The sequence below is a fragment of the Trichomycterus rosablanca genome, chromosome 7, assembly GCF_030014385.1.
Source record: "Trichomycterus rosablanca isolate fTriRos1 chromosome 7, fTriRos1.hap1, whole genome shotgun sequence".
In the NCBI taxonomy this organism is placed as follows: Eukaryota; Metazoa; Chordata; class Actinopteri; order Siluriformes; family Trichomycteridae; genus Trichomycterus; species Trichomycterus rosablanca.
The window spans coordinates 18,188,747-18,206,937 of NC_085994.1; the positions used below are offsets into that span (position 1 = coordinate 18,188,747).

Below are 18,191 nucleotides of genomic sequence, written 5' to 3' on the forward strand. Positions count from 1 at the left end.
GAAGCTAACCAAATTGTAGCTTTCTTGGCTATGCACACTAACATGTTTAATTCAGATTCATTCACAGACATGATGGGCTATGTCTGGGAAAGGAATAGAGGTGGCCCAAGTCCTGCGAAGCCCTCCAGGATATTCCTGCATTGAGAAGTACTTCCACAATCATGTTTGAAGTGCTCTTAAAAGTGTATACTTAAATATTAAAGATGGATAGACCTAGGACTAATGTTTATGAATGTATTTCCGTCCATGTTTTATGACCTGGTCAGGCTGTAATTAAGCAACTTAATGCTACCTTTGGGGCCACTGAATCTGTATAAGGTCTATACACTGTATATAATATAAATTTTTAGATAGATAGATAGATAGTAAAGATTTTACTTTAGATAGTATAGATAGTAAATATACTGAAAACAGTATGTTATTTTGCAAGGCATTAAAGTCACTATTTAATCGTACGTACTGGTTTAAATAACGGTCAAAATATCTGAAGAACAATTAATATCGTAAACCCAGAAAACAGCAATTCATAAATTCATAGCTAGGTTAGCCTGACCTGTTCATTCCTCCTGCTGGTAACGTTATAGACATGTTCCAGAGAGCCTTTTACTGCAATAAAAACATGATCTGCCCCAAGTCAAAGTTCTACTTTATGCACCTTTTTAAAAGGTTACATTAGGATGTGCATATGGGATGACTAAAACAGTTTATTTAATACACTGAAAACAAAACTAAATTTGTACTTCATAAATACTTTTATATTGTAGGTTGTTCAAAAGACCACAGAGCAGCAATGTAGGAGATGCAGACATTTTCTCCCAAGGTCTGTAACGAAGATGTATGTTTTCTAGCTAAACACCATCACATAAGCATCTCATCTTTAAGGCTATTAAAACATTTTTCTGGTTGTGCGCAGACTTGCAATTCATTTTTCACTCTTTCTATGTCGCATATAAGAGTATCAAAATTGTCACACTTAAAACATTTCGACTTGTATGATTTCCTGCACCAAGAGGTTAAAAAAGAAGAAAACCTTGTATTTGTTATATATACACAATGAAACGATTTTCCTTCCTTCTACAACCCCTGGCAAAAATTATGGAATCACCACTCTTGGAAGATGTTCTGTCAGTTGTTTAATTTTGTAGAAAAAAAAAAATCACAGACATGCCACAAAACTATCATTTTTCTAAATGTCAACCTTCTGGCATTAAGAAACGATAAAAAAAAGAAACAAATATAATAGTTGTGGTCAGTCACAATTGCTTTTTTTAGATCAAGTAGAGGAAAAAAATATGGAATCACTCAAATCTGAGGAAAAAATTATGGAATCACTCTGTAATTTGCAGTTTAAAAACAAAACATCTGCAGCAGATTAGATTTGCTAATTATTCTTCAGTTTAAAAAGAGTGCTTACACCTCGGAGAGCTGTTGCACAAAGCAGATTGTCATGAATCATGGTTCCAACACAAGATATGTCAGTTGAAACAAATGAGAGGATTATAAAACTCCTTCAAGAAGATAAATCATTGTGGAATGTCGCAAAAGATGTTGGTTGTTCCCAGTAAGCTGTGTTTAAAATCTGGACCAAGTACAAACAAAATAAGAAGGTTGTAAAAGGGAAGCATACTGGTAGACCAAGTAAGACATCAAAGCATCAAGATAGAAAACTTAAAGCAATATGTCTTGAAAACAGAAAATGCACAACAAAACAAATGAGAAACAAGTGGCCGGAAAGTGGAGTCAATGTCTGTGACTGAACTGTAAGAAATCACCTAAAAGAAATGGGATTTACATACAGAAAAGCCAAACAAAAGCCATCATTAACACCTAAAAAGAAAAGAACAAGGTTAAAGTAGGCTAAAGAAAAGCAATCGTGGACTGTGGGTGACTGGATAAAAGTGATCTTCAGTGATGAATCGCGAATCTGCATTGGGCAAGGTGATGATGCTGGAACTTTTGTTTGGTGTCTGTCCAATGAAATTTATGAAGATAACTGCCTAAAGAAAACATGTTAATTTCCACAGTTGTTGATGATATGGGCCTGCATGTCGGGTAAAGGCACAGGGGAGATGGTCTTCAATAAATGCCAAAGTCCACATTGAAATTTTGGACGCTTTTCTTATTCCATCAGTTGAAAGGATGTTTGGTGATGATGACTTCATTTTTCAAGATGATAATGCATCTTGCCATAGGGCAAAGGACGTGAAAACTTTCCTTCAAGAAAACATATAATGTCAATGGCATGGCCTGCAAATAGTCTGGATCTCAATCCATTTGAAAATCTCTGGTGGAAATTGAAGAAAATGGTCAATGACAAGGTTCCAACCTGCAAAGCTGATCTGGCAACAGCAAGAGACAGTTGAAGGCAGATTGATGAAGAATACTGTTTGTCATTAGTTAACTCCATGCCTCAGAGAGTTTAAACCATTATAAAAGCCAGAGGTGGTGCAACAAAGTAATAATGGTGCAGTGTTTTCTAATGATTCCATAATTTTTTCCTCAGATTTGAGTGATTCCATATTTTTTTCCTCTACTTGATCTAAAAAAAAAGCAATTGTGACTGACCACAACTATTATATTTGTTTCTTTTTTTATTGTTTCTTAATGCCAGAGGGTTGACAGTTTGAGAAATGATAGTTTTGTGGCATGTCTGTGATTTATTTTTTTTCTACAAAATTAAACAATTGAAAGAACATCTTCCAAGAGTGGTGATTCCATAATTTTTGCCAGGGGTTGTAATAGCCCAAAGCCCTAACTCCTGAGTTACTACCATACTGCCAACCTTGGTTAAAAATTCGTCTGACTACTTTTTAGTGACTGGCAAAATGATCAATTAGTGTTTTAAATTTCCTCTGTTCATGTATAATCTTGCCACCAATTAATTGCTTCAGGTGCCATCACTGAATTAGCTTTTTTGGTACAGTAAGGCATTTGTGACTAAATAGGAATCTTTGAGAAGCTTTGGATGTTGTACACAGCATGCCAAGTGTCATGTACCAAAACTACAGTTAAACTGAATGCAAAGCCAAGCAATATATTAGAAAGTAGTATTTGTATAGTTCTTTTTATAATAGGTGATTGTCTCAGCAGCTTCATGGAGGTTCAGTATCTAATAAGCAAGTCTAGAGCAACAATGACAAAATGGCTTTGGAGGCCAATTATGTCTTCTTTAGTTAGCCAGTTTACCTCAACATTTAGTATAGTGCAGTTAAAGGTGGTTTTCTACGACGGCGTATTAGGGCCACTGTCAAAAATGTTTGTAAGTTTTGATTTCGAGAATAAAGTTGTATAAGTTTCAATTAAATTGATTAAAGATTAAATTCGAAATATTTTGAAAATAAAGTCAAAATATTATGAGAATATAGTCAAAATTATTTCAAGATAAGTCAAAATAAGTGTAAGAATAAAGTCGAAATAATATGGCCAATGAGTGTGCAGCCGTCATAGGCTTGTCAGTTCAGAGAAGCACGGGTCTCAGTACCTGGATCGGCACGCAAGCGCTGAGGGCCGCTTATAGTGAGTGTTATTGTGGTTATCCAATAACCCGCAATTATTTTTGAGTGGTTGTTTGTATTGTACACTTCCATTCACATGACATGACGACTAAACCCGTCAATGCAACCATTTAAAGCGATGCCATACGACTTTAGTTTATCGTTCAAGTCCATAAGGCTCGGTTGAAGTACTGCTGACAACGCAGACGCTGAGCGCACCGGTGGCACACGTTCTTCTAAATAATCCCAGTTTATTGCAAAGCCATTTCATTGTCCTTATACTAATAACAAACTGGTGCTGATGTGCAGGAGATTGGGGATTTCTTTATTTGTGAAACCGATATGAAAGTATAACAAATCATGAACATCCCTCATTTTAACACAAGGTTGCTATGGCCATAATATTTCGACTTTAATCTCGTAATTATTCAGACTTTAATCTCATGATTATTTTTACTTTAATCTCGTAATTATTTCGACTTTATTCTTGTTATCATTTCGACTTTAATCTCAAAATCTAAATTTATACGACTTTATTCTCCTAATTATTTCGACTTTATTCTCAAAATCGAAACTTATACGACTTTATTCTCGTAATTATTGCGACTTTATTCTTGAAATCTGAACTTATACGACTTTAATCTCGTAATTATTTTGACTTTATTCTCGAAATCTAAACTTATACGACTTTGTTCTCGGAATTATTTCGACTTTATTCTCATAATCATTTCAACTTTAATCTTGAAATCTAAACTTATACGACTTTATTCTCGTAATTATTTCGACTTAAATCTCGAAATCTAAATTTATACGACTTTATTCTCATAATTATTTCCACTTCATTCTCGAAATCTAAACTTATACGACGTTATTCTCGTAATTATTTCCACTTTATTCTCGAAATCTAAACTTACATGACTTTATCCTCATAATTATTTCGACTTTATTCTCGAAATCGAAACTTATATGACTTTATTCTCAAATCGAAACATAAAAAAATATTTTTCTCTAAAGTGGCCCTAATACGCCGTTGTAGTTTTCTGCTTACCACAGTTGTAAAGAGTGTTTTGTTTAGCCATTCTCCTCTGACCTCTCTCATCAACATGGCATTGTAACCAGTGAACCACATCTCCAGTAGTAGCGGGGGTTTAGTACGACGGCGTATTAGGGCCACTAAAGAAATTTTTTTTTTTTTTTTTTTTTTTCTGAGATTAAAGTCGATATTATTCTGAGATTAAAGTCGACATTATTCTGAGATTAAAGTCGACATTATTCTGAGATTAAAGTTGAAATATTATGGCCAGAGAGTGTGCAGCCGTCACAGGTTTGTCAGTTCATAGAAACTCGGGTCTCAGTACCTGGATCGGCATGCATGCGCTGAGGGCAGTTTATAATGAGTGTTATTGTGGTTATCCAATAACCCGCGATTATTTTTGGGTGGCTGTTTGTATTGTACACTTCCATCCACATGACATGACGACTATACATGTCACTGCAATCATTTATAGCGATGTCATACGGTTTTAGTTTATCGTACGAGTCCATAAGGCTCGGTTGAGGTACCGGCGACGTCGCAGACACCGAGCGCACCGGTGCTGCACGTTCCTCTAAATAAACCCAGTTTTTTACAAGGCCGTTTCATTGTCCTTATACTAATAACAAACTGGTGCTGATGTGCAGGAGAGTGATGATTTCTTTATTTGTGTAACCGATATGAAAGTATAACAAATCATGAACACCCCTTATTTCAACACAAGGAGGTTGCTATGGCTATAATATTTTGACTTTAATCTCGTAATTATTTTGACTTTAATCTCGTAATTATTTTGACTTTAATCTCGTTATTATTTCGACTTTAATCTCGTTATTATTTTGACTTTAATCTCGTTATTATTTTGACTTTAATCTCGAAATCGAAATTTATATGACTTTATTCTCAAAATCAAAACTAAAAAAAAATTTCTTTAAAGTGGCCCTAATACGCTGTCGTAAAATAAATAGACAGACACTATATATGTGAAATTATTGAATTTTTATTTTGTCAGATGCATGCATATAAACACATTTATTTTAATATAACTACAGACACAATCTCTTAGAAAGTGACTTCAGTTCCGAGAACCCACTGGCTTGGCTCAGCTCATCAGTGGATCCCCATAGCTGGTGTTGAGAAGCTCAGTTCTAGATATTATCTAGTATTTGATTTCTTAAGAGAATGTACAGTTCAGCTGCATGGTATGCATCAACAGGAGCATCCCAGCCATTTTCATCAATAAGAAGAGCACAAAGCTCAAAGACTGTTTCATCACAGGGGAACTGGGATTTTGGGGTGCATTCCACTTTGCAAACAGTGACCTCTTCTGGAAGCACATATTTGAGTTTGTCCTCCCCTGCACCATAAATCTGTGGCATGCAGTACATTAAAATTGGGCGTCCTCCTGGAATTCCTGGCCTTGACCTTATTTGATGGGAGTTCCATGTCCTCACAACTTCGTCTAGTTCCTCCTGCATGAACATAAATATGTAAAACTTAGTTCAACTACTGTCCCAACAAAAAATCTGCACAGAACATTTACCTGCATCAATATATGGGACAATATATGGGTCATTCAAAAAGCCTGTGTTGAGTCATAAGTTTATGGCCATATTATCAGAATAATATCGACTTTAATCTCAGAATAATATCGACTTTAATCTCAGAATAATGTCGACTTTAATCTCAGAATAATGTCGACTTTAATCTCAAAAAAAAAAAAAAAAAAAAATTTCCTTAGTGGCCCTAATACGCCGTCGTAGTTTAGAGATGACTTTTGTTTAAAAACAGATCTGGAACTCTGGATGGAACTCAAACAGTGTCTCCTCTTATTAAAATTCTACTTGTCTCTCTATATTTTCCGACAAGCAATAGAAAAGCCTCCTGTCCACTAGATGGTGATCTCCTTTGGTCCCAGTGTTTACATCGCTGCTCTACGCTAAAAGTCCGGCTGAGTCTCATTTAATGAACGCTGTCTGTGGGTGAACAGAGGGACTGTAAATACAAACCGACATAAAGTTCATTCATGCGATATTATGTGTTTAATCCTGAACTGGACCTGTGAGAAGTTCGCTCCTGGTTTCAGTTGTCTGTTAGCGCCAGTGAGAGGAAGATAAACACTAAACATGTGGGTAAAAAGTAATCACATGCACTGTGTGTTAGAATAGAACATTACTATGAATGATTGATTAAATGTGTTGGTGAATTAAACGCAGCGCTCATGTTAGCATTAGCTTACCAATGGAAAATGTTTGGTTTTAAATACTATATATCTGTTTTATAACATGACATGAACGTTAGTTATGAAATTCAGCTTTTAAATGGCACCTTTTTAAACAGAGAAGTAACCACAAATTAAATATGTTCTGTAATAGCTAGGTTACTAAGGAATACTTACTGTTTTTAAATGTTGACCGTTACCGCTCTTACACTTAATGTGGTTCAAACCATATTAGGAAATGTAATTCAAGGCTGTGTTCCAATCCGGGTCTTACTGCACTACATAGTACATGAGACTAGTAACCCACGGTAGCTGTTACTATTTTTACATACTATTTAGTCCGTAAATACAGTCTTACAGTCCTTTTTAAAATTGATTTATCATGCTTACATAACAAATATCTACTTTAAATGTTCACACACACACACACTGTATTTTCACTTTGTACTTATAAGCTAAGTGTATATTTATAAGCAAAAATAGATTTAGAATATATAACACTGTTACCTCAGCTTTTCAAAGGGCGACAATACACTGTAAAATTCAGTACATGTATTGATCATTTATTTAACAGACTTTTGCTTTATCATCCATTCTTATTACAGGGTTTTCCTGTTATCTCTACAGGTTGCTGGTATATGTCCTCATTTTTGCACACAGGATTTAACTTTTTAACTCAACCCAAAACACTAAAATCTACATAATCAGTGTTATTCCAGAACCTGGACACTGCTTTAACTCTTACACTGATGAGCCATACCATTAAAACCACCTCCTTGTTTCTACACTCACTGTCCATTTTATCAGCTCCACTTACCATACAGAAGCACTTTGAAGTTCTACAATTACTAACTGTAGTCTATCTGTTTCTCTACATACCTTTTTAGCCTGCTTTCACCCTGTTTTTTAATGGTTAGGACCCCCCACAGGACCACCACAGAGCAAGTATTATTTAGGTGGTGGATCATTCTCAGCACTGCAGTGACACTGACATGGTGGTGGTGTGTTAGTGTGTTGTGCTGGTATGAGTGGATCAGACACAGCAGCGCTGCTGGAGTTTTTAAATACCATGTCCACTCACTGTCCACTCTATTAGACACTCCTCCGATCGCTCATCTATTGCTGCTGTTTGAGTTGGTCATCTTCTAGACCTTCATCAGTGGTCACAAGACGCTGCCTACTGGGCACTGTTGGCTGGATATTTTTTTGGTTGGTGGACTATTCTCAGTCCAGCAGTGACAGTGAGGTATTTAAAAACTCCATCAGTGTTTGCTGTGTCATATCCACTCATACCAGCACAACACACACTAACACACCACCACCATGTCAGTGTCACTGCAGTGCTGAGAATGATCCAACACCCAAATAATACCTTCTCTGTAGTGGTCCTGGGGCGGTCCTGACCATTGAAGAACAGGGTGAAAGGGGGCTAACAAAGCATGCAGAGAAACAGATGGACTACAGTCAGTATTGTAGAACTACAAAGTGCTTCTATATGGTAAGTGGATCTGATAAAATGGGCAATGTGTGTAGAAACAAGGAGGTGGTTTTAATGTTATGGCTGATCAGTGTATTTTGATCTTGTGTTTGAATGTCTTGCTTGTTAAGTTTTCTCACACCTTGCACCACACTTCTCACCACTGCCAAACCACTTATTACATTTAATAATGAACACAGTTTATCATAGGTTGGACTGATCTCAGATCAGAGGGCAGAGATGTTTTACACGATTAGTGAAACCTTTGTGTCAGTTCCTGATTTTGATAGCCAGTTGGTGTGTTTGTATGTGTGGTTCATTTCAGTTTTGTTCTGCCTTCCATCACTGTAGGTAAGACGATGGACATTTACGCTGTCTTGTTTAGAAGTTTTTTTTTGTTGTTGTTGTTTTTTAGAACTTTCCCAATTTTCAAGTTAAGCTTAAGAATACAGTTGTGTGTGGTTGGGTGGATGGATGGGTGTGTGTGTGTTTTCTGTTTAAAAATGTGTTGATCGATTGATTGATTGATTGAGTACTTTATTAATCCCCAAAGGGAAATTGTGGTGTCGCAGCAGCAATAACAATTATTACAAACATCACACAATGACATTACAATTAGGTAAATGAAAGAATAAAAAATAAGACAAATGTAAATACAAGATATAAAATCTAACTCTATATACTGTATATATATACTGTATATATATATATATATATATATATATATATATATATATATAAATAAAATTAAATATAATAATATAAAAAATATAAATATAAAAACATCTAACAGGACAAGAACAAAGAAACTAAAAACTAAAAAGGGGGGAGCCTAAAGGTGCAGTTACAGACATGCAATTTGAAACTGTGCAAATAAAACAGTACCATGTGCAAATTGTAAGTTTAATTGTCTTTTGTGGGTGTTATAGGTTCTGTGTCTTTCTCTTGCACCAGTGAGAGTTATTATAGGTTGCCACAGCTGTGGGCAGAAATGACTTCCTATAGCGCTCTTTGTTGCAGCGAAGTTGGCGAAAACTTCCACTAAAGGCACTTTGCTGTTTAATCAGTAGGTCGTGTAAGTGTGTTGATACTTCCTGGGGGTCTGTGAACTTTAAAAGGAAATTAACAACGTAGAGCTATTAATATTAGATTTCCTTGTTTTAACTTGGTCAGTTGCACTGTTATGGGTTCTGCAGGGCTCTAGACTAACTTTTTGCACTGGTTGCACTGGTGCACCTAACTTTTTTTCTTAGGTGCACCAGCACAAAAGTTAGGTGCACCCTAATTTTCGACCGCATCGCATTTAACACCGCAGTTTTACAGGTTCACTTTTTTTTTTTCGCTGTCCATATAGGCAATATTGACTTGTAAATGATTAACTAACAATATGGTCAACATGGCCTCGTCTGATGATCTGTTTGCTGCTGCCTGCTGCTGAAAGGCAGTGGGGAGAGGGGACACTTGGGCAGTGCATTTATTGGGGCATGTAATGTGTTTTATAGATGCATTGTGCTTTTCAGCCTTTCAATTCGAAATGTATTGGAACCAGTCACAAATACACTATTGCCGGCCATGGTCTTCCCATGCTCTTTACAGTTAATTATAGTATTACAGTCTCATTATAGTACACTATTATAAAAATTATAACAATAATAATAGAGTAAATGTGTGTATGTATGTGTGTCTATCTATTTATATGTGTGTATATTTAAAATTATATGTATATATATATATATATATATATATATATATATATATATATATATATATATATATATATATATATATATATATATATATATATATATATATATATATATATATATATATATATATTTGTGTGTGTGTGTGTGTGTGTGTATGGGGCTCCAGATGTGTAATCTTAAATAAAGTGCATTATATTATCGGCTTTACTGGATCTTTTACAGATTCCCAAAATCACTTGCGGTGCACTCACTGTGTATTTTGATTACATGTATTCTAATATTTCACTGTCTTTTAGTTATTTTTATATTTTACTTAACGAAAATATTGTGGTGTTTTTACTTTCGCCGCACTTTACCGCTAGCATTAGCCTATTGCTACTAGAGGGTCGGCTCACCATGTCCAGGATGTTACAGGTCTCTTGCTGTGTGGTGATGGAGGTGTGGGAATAAAAGCACACGACAAGGTAGACTTCACTGTCTAGCTCCAGAAACCGAACTTTAATGCTGGGGCCGTCCGGCGAGTCTCATATACAAAACTAAACCAACTGAACGTCCAAACGCACGTGTATAAACCTGGTGCTGCATTCTGATTGGCTGAGCTGAATGTCGCTCACATATCGCCGGTACAATATTGTCCCGCCCTTCACTGTCTCTGATTGGTTTAGACCATGATATGGGCCTGATGTGTGTCTGTTGTTGTACCACAGGGAGACTTTCAGAGTAGCGGAGACTTTTTTCCCCTCGAACGACTGGTCGCACCGGTGCGACCTCAGATTTTTTTTAGTCGCACCATTGAGAAATTAGGTCGCACTCTAGAGTCCTGTTCTGTCAGTTTCTATAGTTGTCCCAATTACCTGAATTATTTAAATCATGTGTAATTCTTATATTTGTATTAGAAAATCTTTAATCAGCTGTATTACATGTGTGAGACAGATGGCTGGCAGACTCTAAGACAGCTTTTCTTCTAGCCTAATTTATGTCCCCTGTCTGCTGTAGATCCAAAGCTGTTGCAATATAACTGCACTACAACATGCTTATAAATGGTTTTCTTTCCCCTTCCAAAACATTTCCTGTGTGAATGGGTGTTTGTTAATTGTCCGTAAGTGTATGTGTGAGTGAGTGATCTATTCTGTTGCTTGTTGTGGGTGGTTCTGAACCCACTGCAACATATACACCGATCAGCCTTAACATTAAAACCACCTCCTTGTTTCTACACTCACTGTCCATTTTATTAGCTTTACTTACCATATAGAAGCACTTTGTAGTTCTACAATTACTGACTGTTGTCCATCTGTTACTCTGCATGCTTTTTTAGCCTGCTTTTACCCTGTTCTTCAATGGTCAGGACACTACAGAGCAGGTATTATTTGGGTGGTGGATGATTCTCAGCACTGCAGTGACACTGACATGGTGGTGGTGTTAGTGTGTGCTGTACTGGTATTAGTGAATATGACACAGCAATGCTGATGGAGTTTTTAAACACCTCTGGACTGCTGGACTGAGAATAGTCCACCAACCAAAAATATCCAGCCAACAGCGCCCCATGGGCAGCGTCCTGTGACCACTGATGAAGGTCTGGAAGATGACCAACTCAAACAGCAGCAATAGATGAGTGATCATCTCTGACTTTACTAGCAACTAGGTAGGAGTGTCTAATAGAGTGGACAGTGAGTGGACACAGAATTTAAAACTCCAGCAGCGCTGCTGTGTCTGATCCACTCATACCAGCACAACACACACTAACACACCACCACCATGTCATTGTCACTGCAGTGCTGAGAATGATCCACCACCTAAATAATACCTGCTCTGTGGTGGTCCTGTGGGGGTCCTGACCAATGAAGAACATGGTGAAAGCATGTTAAAAAACCAGGCAGTGAAACAGATGGACTACAGTCAGTAATTGTAGAACTACAAAGTGCTTCTGTATGGTAAGTGCAGCTGATAAAATGGACAGCGAGTGTAGAAATAAGGAGGTGGTTTTAATGTTATGGCTGATTGGTGTATATGCTCATTCTGTTCCAGCAGCTGCCAGTGGAACCCAAGTTTAATAATTGTACATTTATTCTCTTTAGGTTTTCTGCTCTTTGCCCAGTTCAGGGGGCATTTTCAATTTGTATCATTTTAAATGTGTCAACTATTATCTTTTAAATGTAGAATCAAGGTTTGAAGAGTCAGTCTAATGAAATGACAAAAAAAGTGTGACTGAGTACAATTTCTGAAAGCATTACAGTCAACTCTGTGGTCAGGAGGTGTTGAAACATTTTAACTGTCAAAGGAGCTTTTCTACACTGCTCTGTTGTGAGCATCATGGTGTTGAAAACAGGAACACAAAAAATGCAACAAAAACAGTTTAATTAAGCAACTGTAAAAAGGGGCTGTGTGTTGGGGAGTAATTTTCTCATAATGTAATAGTTTTTTCTTCTTGCCTTGCTTGTGTAAAACATTACATGCCAGCATGTATTTACATGCTTCTTTTAGTGCTGTATATTTTTTTCAACACTGTCAACCCCACATCATGCTTTCTGGACAAAGCTTAAATGCAATTTAAAAAAATTTTCTGAAGAGCTACACCACTTGTGAAAACTTCTCATAATTACAGGGGTGGACCAATCATACATATTTTGGTACTAATATAACTTATCTAACCAGTGCAAATATACTGTATGCCGTAGGGTGCATTCACATGAGAAGCGGCAGAACCGTTTAGTTTGTGGTATAAGTGACGCAGGCAGTACGAACACTGCTTTACGTGAACAAAGCTTAACGTGACGTATTGTATTAAAACAACGAGCGAGGAATTCCATTAGTGAAGAGCCATTAATAATTGTTTATTTAATACATTAAACCACGTAATGCTTTTTTATCGATAAGCGTTTTAGACTCTCTTGGAAAAGCTGATTCTCACAATTTCTCAGCATCCCGAGTTATAACACAAGTTTAACAGTGAGGAAAATACAGATGCATGTGGACGCTTTCAGAGTGCATATTCATCTCATATTTGCACTTTGATGACATTTTACCGGATTGCTCAAACCAAGCACTGAGCAAAGCACCGGCTTATGCCGAGATTTGCGGTGAGCGCTTCTCTTGTGGATTCACCCTTAAGGATGTTATCATGGCTTCTAATTATTAAGTTCATGTGTTTCAGTAACAATAATTGACAACTGGTGTATAAAATAAACAAGTGGTAACTGAGACAACAGGAGTGACCCTTACTTTTTCAGCATGACTGTGCTTATATGCCCAAATAAAGGTCATAAGACATTGACCATTTTATTATGAAGAAACATCATTTTGGTTGGAGGCAGCCCTCACTTCATCCCCCTTAAATGAAAGGTTGATTGCAAGCTCAACATGATTGGCTGACACAAATGAGCACATATTGCCAGCGAAACAATACGAAATCTTGAAGGCAGTTCTAGCCCCAGGAGAGGGGCGAGTCCATGTTTATGTCCATGGTTTTAGAATGGGATGCCAAACGAGCTCATGGTGCCCACATACTATTGGCCAAACACTGTAGATCAGGTCCACTGAGTGCTGCAACGACTTTAGCTCAGTTTCAGCAATATTGCAGACAGTGCCTGGGAGTGTAAAGATTTGTTCTTACCCTTTATCAAAAATTTGCGAGTAAAATATATTTATAAAAATCTATTCATATCACACTGTAGCATCAATCCAGGAAGGAGGGCTAATGTACTTTGTCCAAGACGCAACGCCAGCTACTTCTTTATGAGTGGTGGGTTATGAGAAATCATTGGCCAGATAAACAGTTTAACTTTGGAAATACATTTGCATTTTAAAGCATGCCAATTTATAGATGAATTGCATTGTTGATTGGAAGGTTAAGGCAGCAAGATCTATCACTACCAAGCTGTCATGGCTGGGTACCTGGGCAAGGTCCTTAACCTTATGTTTTTTGGTCATATCTCTGTTAACTAAAAGTTGACTGGGATATAAGTATTTGTTAAATGACTAAATGTAAATTAAAGCTAAGTAGATAGCATTAAACCTGTATTTTGGACAGGTGCAATAGCAAATTTGTTTCTTTCAGAGTAACACCAACCAGTTTAATACACCAGATAATTAGCATGTTATGGTTGCCTGCTCCAGTGACTTGATTATCGTCTGCATTCAAAACCATAATACTTGTACATTTGACCCCTGTGCTGACCCCTGCCATCACCATGTGTGCAGGTGTGACGGTGATGTTAGCACCTCAGCCACTTGTATCGTCCCGCTTCACCACCGTTGGGACCTGGAGGAGGCATGTGCTGAGCTTTTGAACACCCAGTGGCCACGCAGCATGGGAGCGAGGTTGCACTCGCTTCGTCAGTCGAGTAACAGCTACCCTGCGTGTTTAGTTCTGCTGGAGGGCAGGAAGCTGATTGGTCATGCCCGGGTATCGCGGGTGCTCGGTAGCCGAAGTGCATTTGTGGAGTCAGTGGTGGTTAGCAGTGAGCTGCGGGGCAAAGGATACGGACGAGCTTTGATGGAGGGGGTTGAGCACTATGCTCGTACTCATGGCTTTACCCGCCTTTACTTGACCACTCATGACAAGCAGCATTTTTACGCCCACCTGGGCTTTGTGCTGTCGCGACCTGTTCAGAACGTTGGCACACTGGCCTCAATTCTGCCAATGGAGATGCTGCACAAGTTCTGCAGAACAGCCAGCAATGACAGAGATGTAGAGAAACAGAGGAACGATGAGTCTCCCAAAGCACCAAATGCTTCTCTTCCTCCTTCACCTCCACCTCTACCACCCCCACCTCCACCTCTACCACCCCCACCTCTACCACCCCCACCTCTACCACCACCACCTCCACATCAAACAGGTTTTTCATCAAAATCTTCATCAGTCCACCCTCCTGCTCCTCCTCCACCACCTACTCCTCCTTTGCCTCCCATTAACCCCTCACTCTCTTCTGTCCCTCCACCTCCTCTGCCCCCTCCTCCCTTCTCATGGGCCCCTGTTGAACAGACTCTGGAACAGACGCCATACACAGATAATAGAGGACTGCCAGTCTTCTGGATGCACAAAGACATCTGATACAGACACTGACAACTCAGACTGTAAACCCACTGTTTGTAAGTCTTTTACCAACTGAAAAATGCTGACTCAAGAAGTTTTGTGAATATAAAAAGACTACACACCCCTGTTACAATGCCAGGTTCTTGTGACCAAAATGAATAATCTTAGAACTTTTTCTACTTTTAATGTGACCTATAATCTGTACAATTTAAAAACAGACTGTAAACTTTTGGGTGAGAGGGGGGTTAAAAAAACCTACAATAATGTGTATAAACACCCTTTAATTAATAATTTGTTGAAGCACTATTTGATTTCATGACCGTATTCAGTCATTTTAGGAGGCTATCAGCATCTGGCCAGAAACTTGATATGGAAGAATGCTTTGGGTTGTTGTCATACTGAGAGGTAAAATTCCTCTTCATCTTCAGCTTTTTAGCCGAGGCCTGAAGGTTTTGTGCCAAATTAGAGCTGGGCGGTTTGACGGTACATTCGGTATACCGGCTTTGATTCCTTGTACGGTATTTATTTTCATTTTTATAATTTCCTCTACCTTGACCAAAGCCCCGGTTCCAGCTAAAGAAAAATAGCCCCAAAGCATAATGCTGCCACCACCATACTTCACTGTGGGTATGATGTTCTTTTGGTGATAAGCACTGTTGCTTTTGCACCAAACATACCCTTTGGAATTATGGCCAAAATGTTCAAACTACATGTTCAAAAGTTTAAACCACTTGATTTAGTTTATGCAAAATGTAGCTAGGCTTGGATGTTTTTATTGCCACACAACCCCACAGCCCATATATATGTGGAATATGGAAAATTGTTGACACACAGTAAGCAACCAGTAGTTGTCAGAAGTTCCTGGAAATTTTGCAGAGACGCTCAATTCTTGGTTGTGTCACAATTCCCATTGTGCCACATTTTATTCACTTGTTGATGACCGTTCTCACTGTATTCAATGATAAATGTAGCCTTGAATAAATGAAGCCTTGGATATTTTTGTGCTCTTCTCCTGACTGATTCTTTCAACAATGAGATCCCTTTGATAGTTGGTAAGCTCTTTGTGGACCATGGCTTTTGCTGTAAGATGCAACTAAGCAAGTGTCAGGAAAATCCTACTAGAACAGCTGATTTATATGGTTATTCAGAGTTGCTTTAACTGATGTGGGTACTGACTACTGTGAGGAGTTTGAATGTTATTGGTTTATTTTGAACACGTCCACATTGCCAATTATAAGAGGGTGTGCATAGTTATGCAGCCACTTCTGAAATTATTTATCTTGGTCTGATTTTTACATCACAAAAACCTGGCATTTTAACAGGGGTGTGTAGACTTTTTATATGTACTGTAGCTCAGGGTAATTTGCCCTAAAAGAGATTGTGCTTTCTGACTGTAAAATGTGTTCAATATACACAGTGTGTCTTAAGAGTTTTATATTTTTAACATATTTTACAGAGACAATATTACCATGCTGATTCTAAACCAGACATCATTGCCAGCCTATTTGGAATTGCTTAATGGTTGTGCTGTCTTGAAATAAAAGTGCAATAATAAGTCCCGTTTTCAATTATTTTATCCATTACAGATACCCTAATCAATCTTGATGCATTTTCGATTTCAAGCTGTAAGAACTGGTTGATCCTTGATTCTATGGTCCACTCATCTAAAAGTCAAAGTGCTTTATTTTACATGTGCTCAGTATCTGACGATGTACATTGAAATTCTTATAGTGATGCTCAAGTAAATTTGCTTTATAAAAAATATATATTTATTAAAAACACATGGCAGCTGGATGACTAGAGTGTAAAATGTGTCTTCCTCAGGTATTGTGTCTTCCTCATCTTCCATCTGCTTTCCCTGTTAAGCCTGAGCAGAACAGACAGATTCTTGCTTAGGGATCCCCAGGCATTCCCAAACCAGCTGGGACATACCATCCCTCCACTGGGTCTTGGGTCTTAGTCCAGTGAGGTTTCTAAAACAGTTTGGTAGAATAGCACTAATGAGATATTTACCAATATAAATACATTATATGGTCATAAGTAAGTGGACACCTTATGTAATTATTGACTTCAGGCTTTTTAGCCACATTTATCGCTGACAGGTTTGTAAAATTAATTGTATATACGAATTACATAAAATTTTCCCCCTGCCTACCCGTACTCCTTTATCATTTTCCCAATTCAATATTACCTCACCCATCCACTTTGCATTTTACTTTTAATTCTAACATTTATTATCACTGACAATGATGTTGCTGCTATTATTATTATAACTATTACTAGCATTACAATTGCTTTTTGCCTACATCATTAATTATTGCTACTATTATTATTAAGACTATTATTATTACTGCTCTTGGGTGGCACAGTTCTGCCCACCACTGCTGAGATCCTGGTTCAAATCTCAATGATTCTATTGGTGGCTGGTTGAAGCTCTGCAATAGACTGCCGCCCTGTCCTGTATTCCTGTCTTGTCCCAGTGTTTCTTGGAACTGGACTTGCTGCGACCCTGACCAGAATAAAATGAAAATAAAACAGAAAATTCTGTGAAAGAAAACAAAACACAACAACAATTTTTATTTATTTATTTATAATTATTATGATTATTACTGAGGAATAAGGTAAAAAGTACAGTATCATGTATATGGATAATACTGTATCTGTCCATATGTATTTACAATGTGTGTCTTTTTGTGTAATTCAAGCCCAGCTACATTTTGCAAAAACCTTCATCAAAAAACACCCATGTTTTTCATCTACTTATACCCTCTCCTAATGTAGTGTGACAACAAACATGATTTGATTTGCTAAGCTTCAGTGGCTTGCACAGAGTCTTCACACCATTAAACACCTTTGGGATTGACTGGAACATCAGTTGCGAACAGGTCTTGACCTCATTAATGCTCTTGCACTGAATATTTTTTACAATTCTTATAGAAGTGCAGCACATTTCTGGGTGCGGGGCTTTTTCTTTGTGGATTTTGCATGTTCTCCTGTGTCTGTCTGGGTTTCTTCCTGGAGTTCTGGTTTCTTCCAACAGTCCAAAGACATGCAAGTGAGGTGAATTGGAGATACAAAATTGTCCATGACTGTGTTTGACATTTAAAAAAAGACTTATTTTTTGTTCGTTATTTATAAACTTAAGTCCTGCTGTAGAGTGGCAATGTAAAGCTTGTATGGCTGTGGTCAATGATGTGTTTCAACAGCTAATTCATTGCAGAGCTGTTA

General features: G+C 37.6%; 1 protein-coding gene and 1 long non-coding RNA gene across 3 annotated transcripts; one reads left to right on the plus strand and one right to left on the minus strand.

The window, feature by feature from the left end:
* Window positions 1-5,507: 5,507 nt before the first annotated feature.
* LOC134317736 (uncharacterized) lies at window positions 5,508-6,980 on the minus strand. The gene is made up of 2 exons (XR_010013265.1): window positions 6,926-6,980; window positions 5,508-5,999 (listed from the first exon to the last, which is right to left on the minus strand). It is a non-coding gene; the product is annotated as an uncharacterized LOC134317736 (long non-coding RNA).
* LOC134317734 (N-alpha-acetyltransferase 80) lies at window positions 6,407-16,518 on the plus strand. Of its 2 annotated transcripts, XM_062998458.1 has the most exons (3): window positions 6,407-6,655; window positions 14,129-15,019; window positions 16,420-16,518. In XM_062998458.1, coding segments are annotated over exons 1-2 (855 nt in total). In that variant the 5' UTR covers window positions 6,407-6,653; the 3' UTR covers window positions 14,982-15,019; window positions 16,420-16,518. The 2 variants fall into 2 exon arrangements, with proteins under 2 accessions (XP_062854528.1, XP_062854527.1); XM_062998457.1 differs by having other exon boundaries at window positions 14,129-16,518.
* Window positions 16,519-18,191: the final 1,673 nt, after the last annotated feature.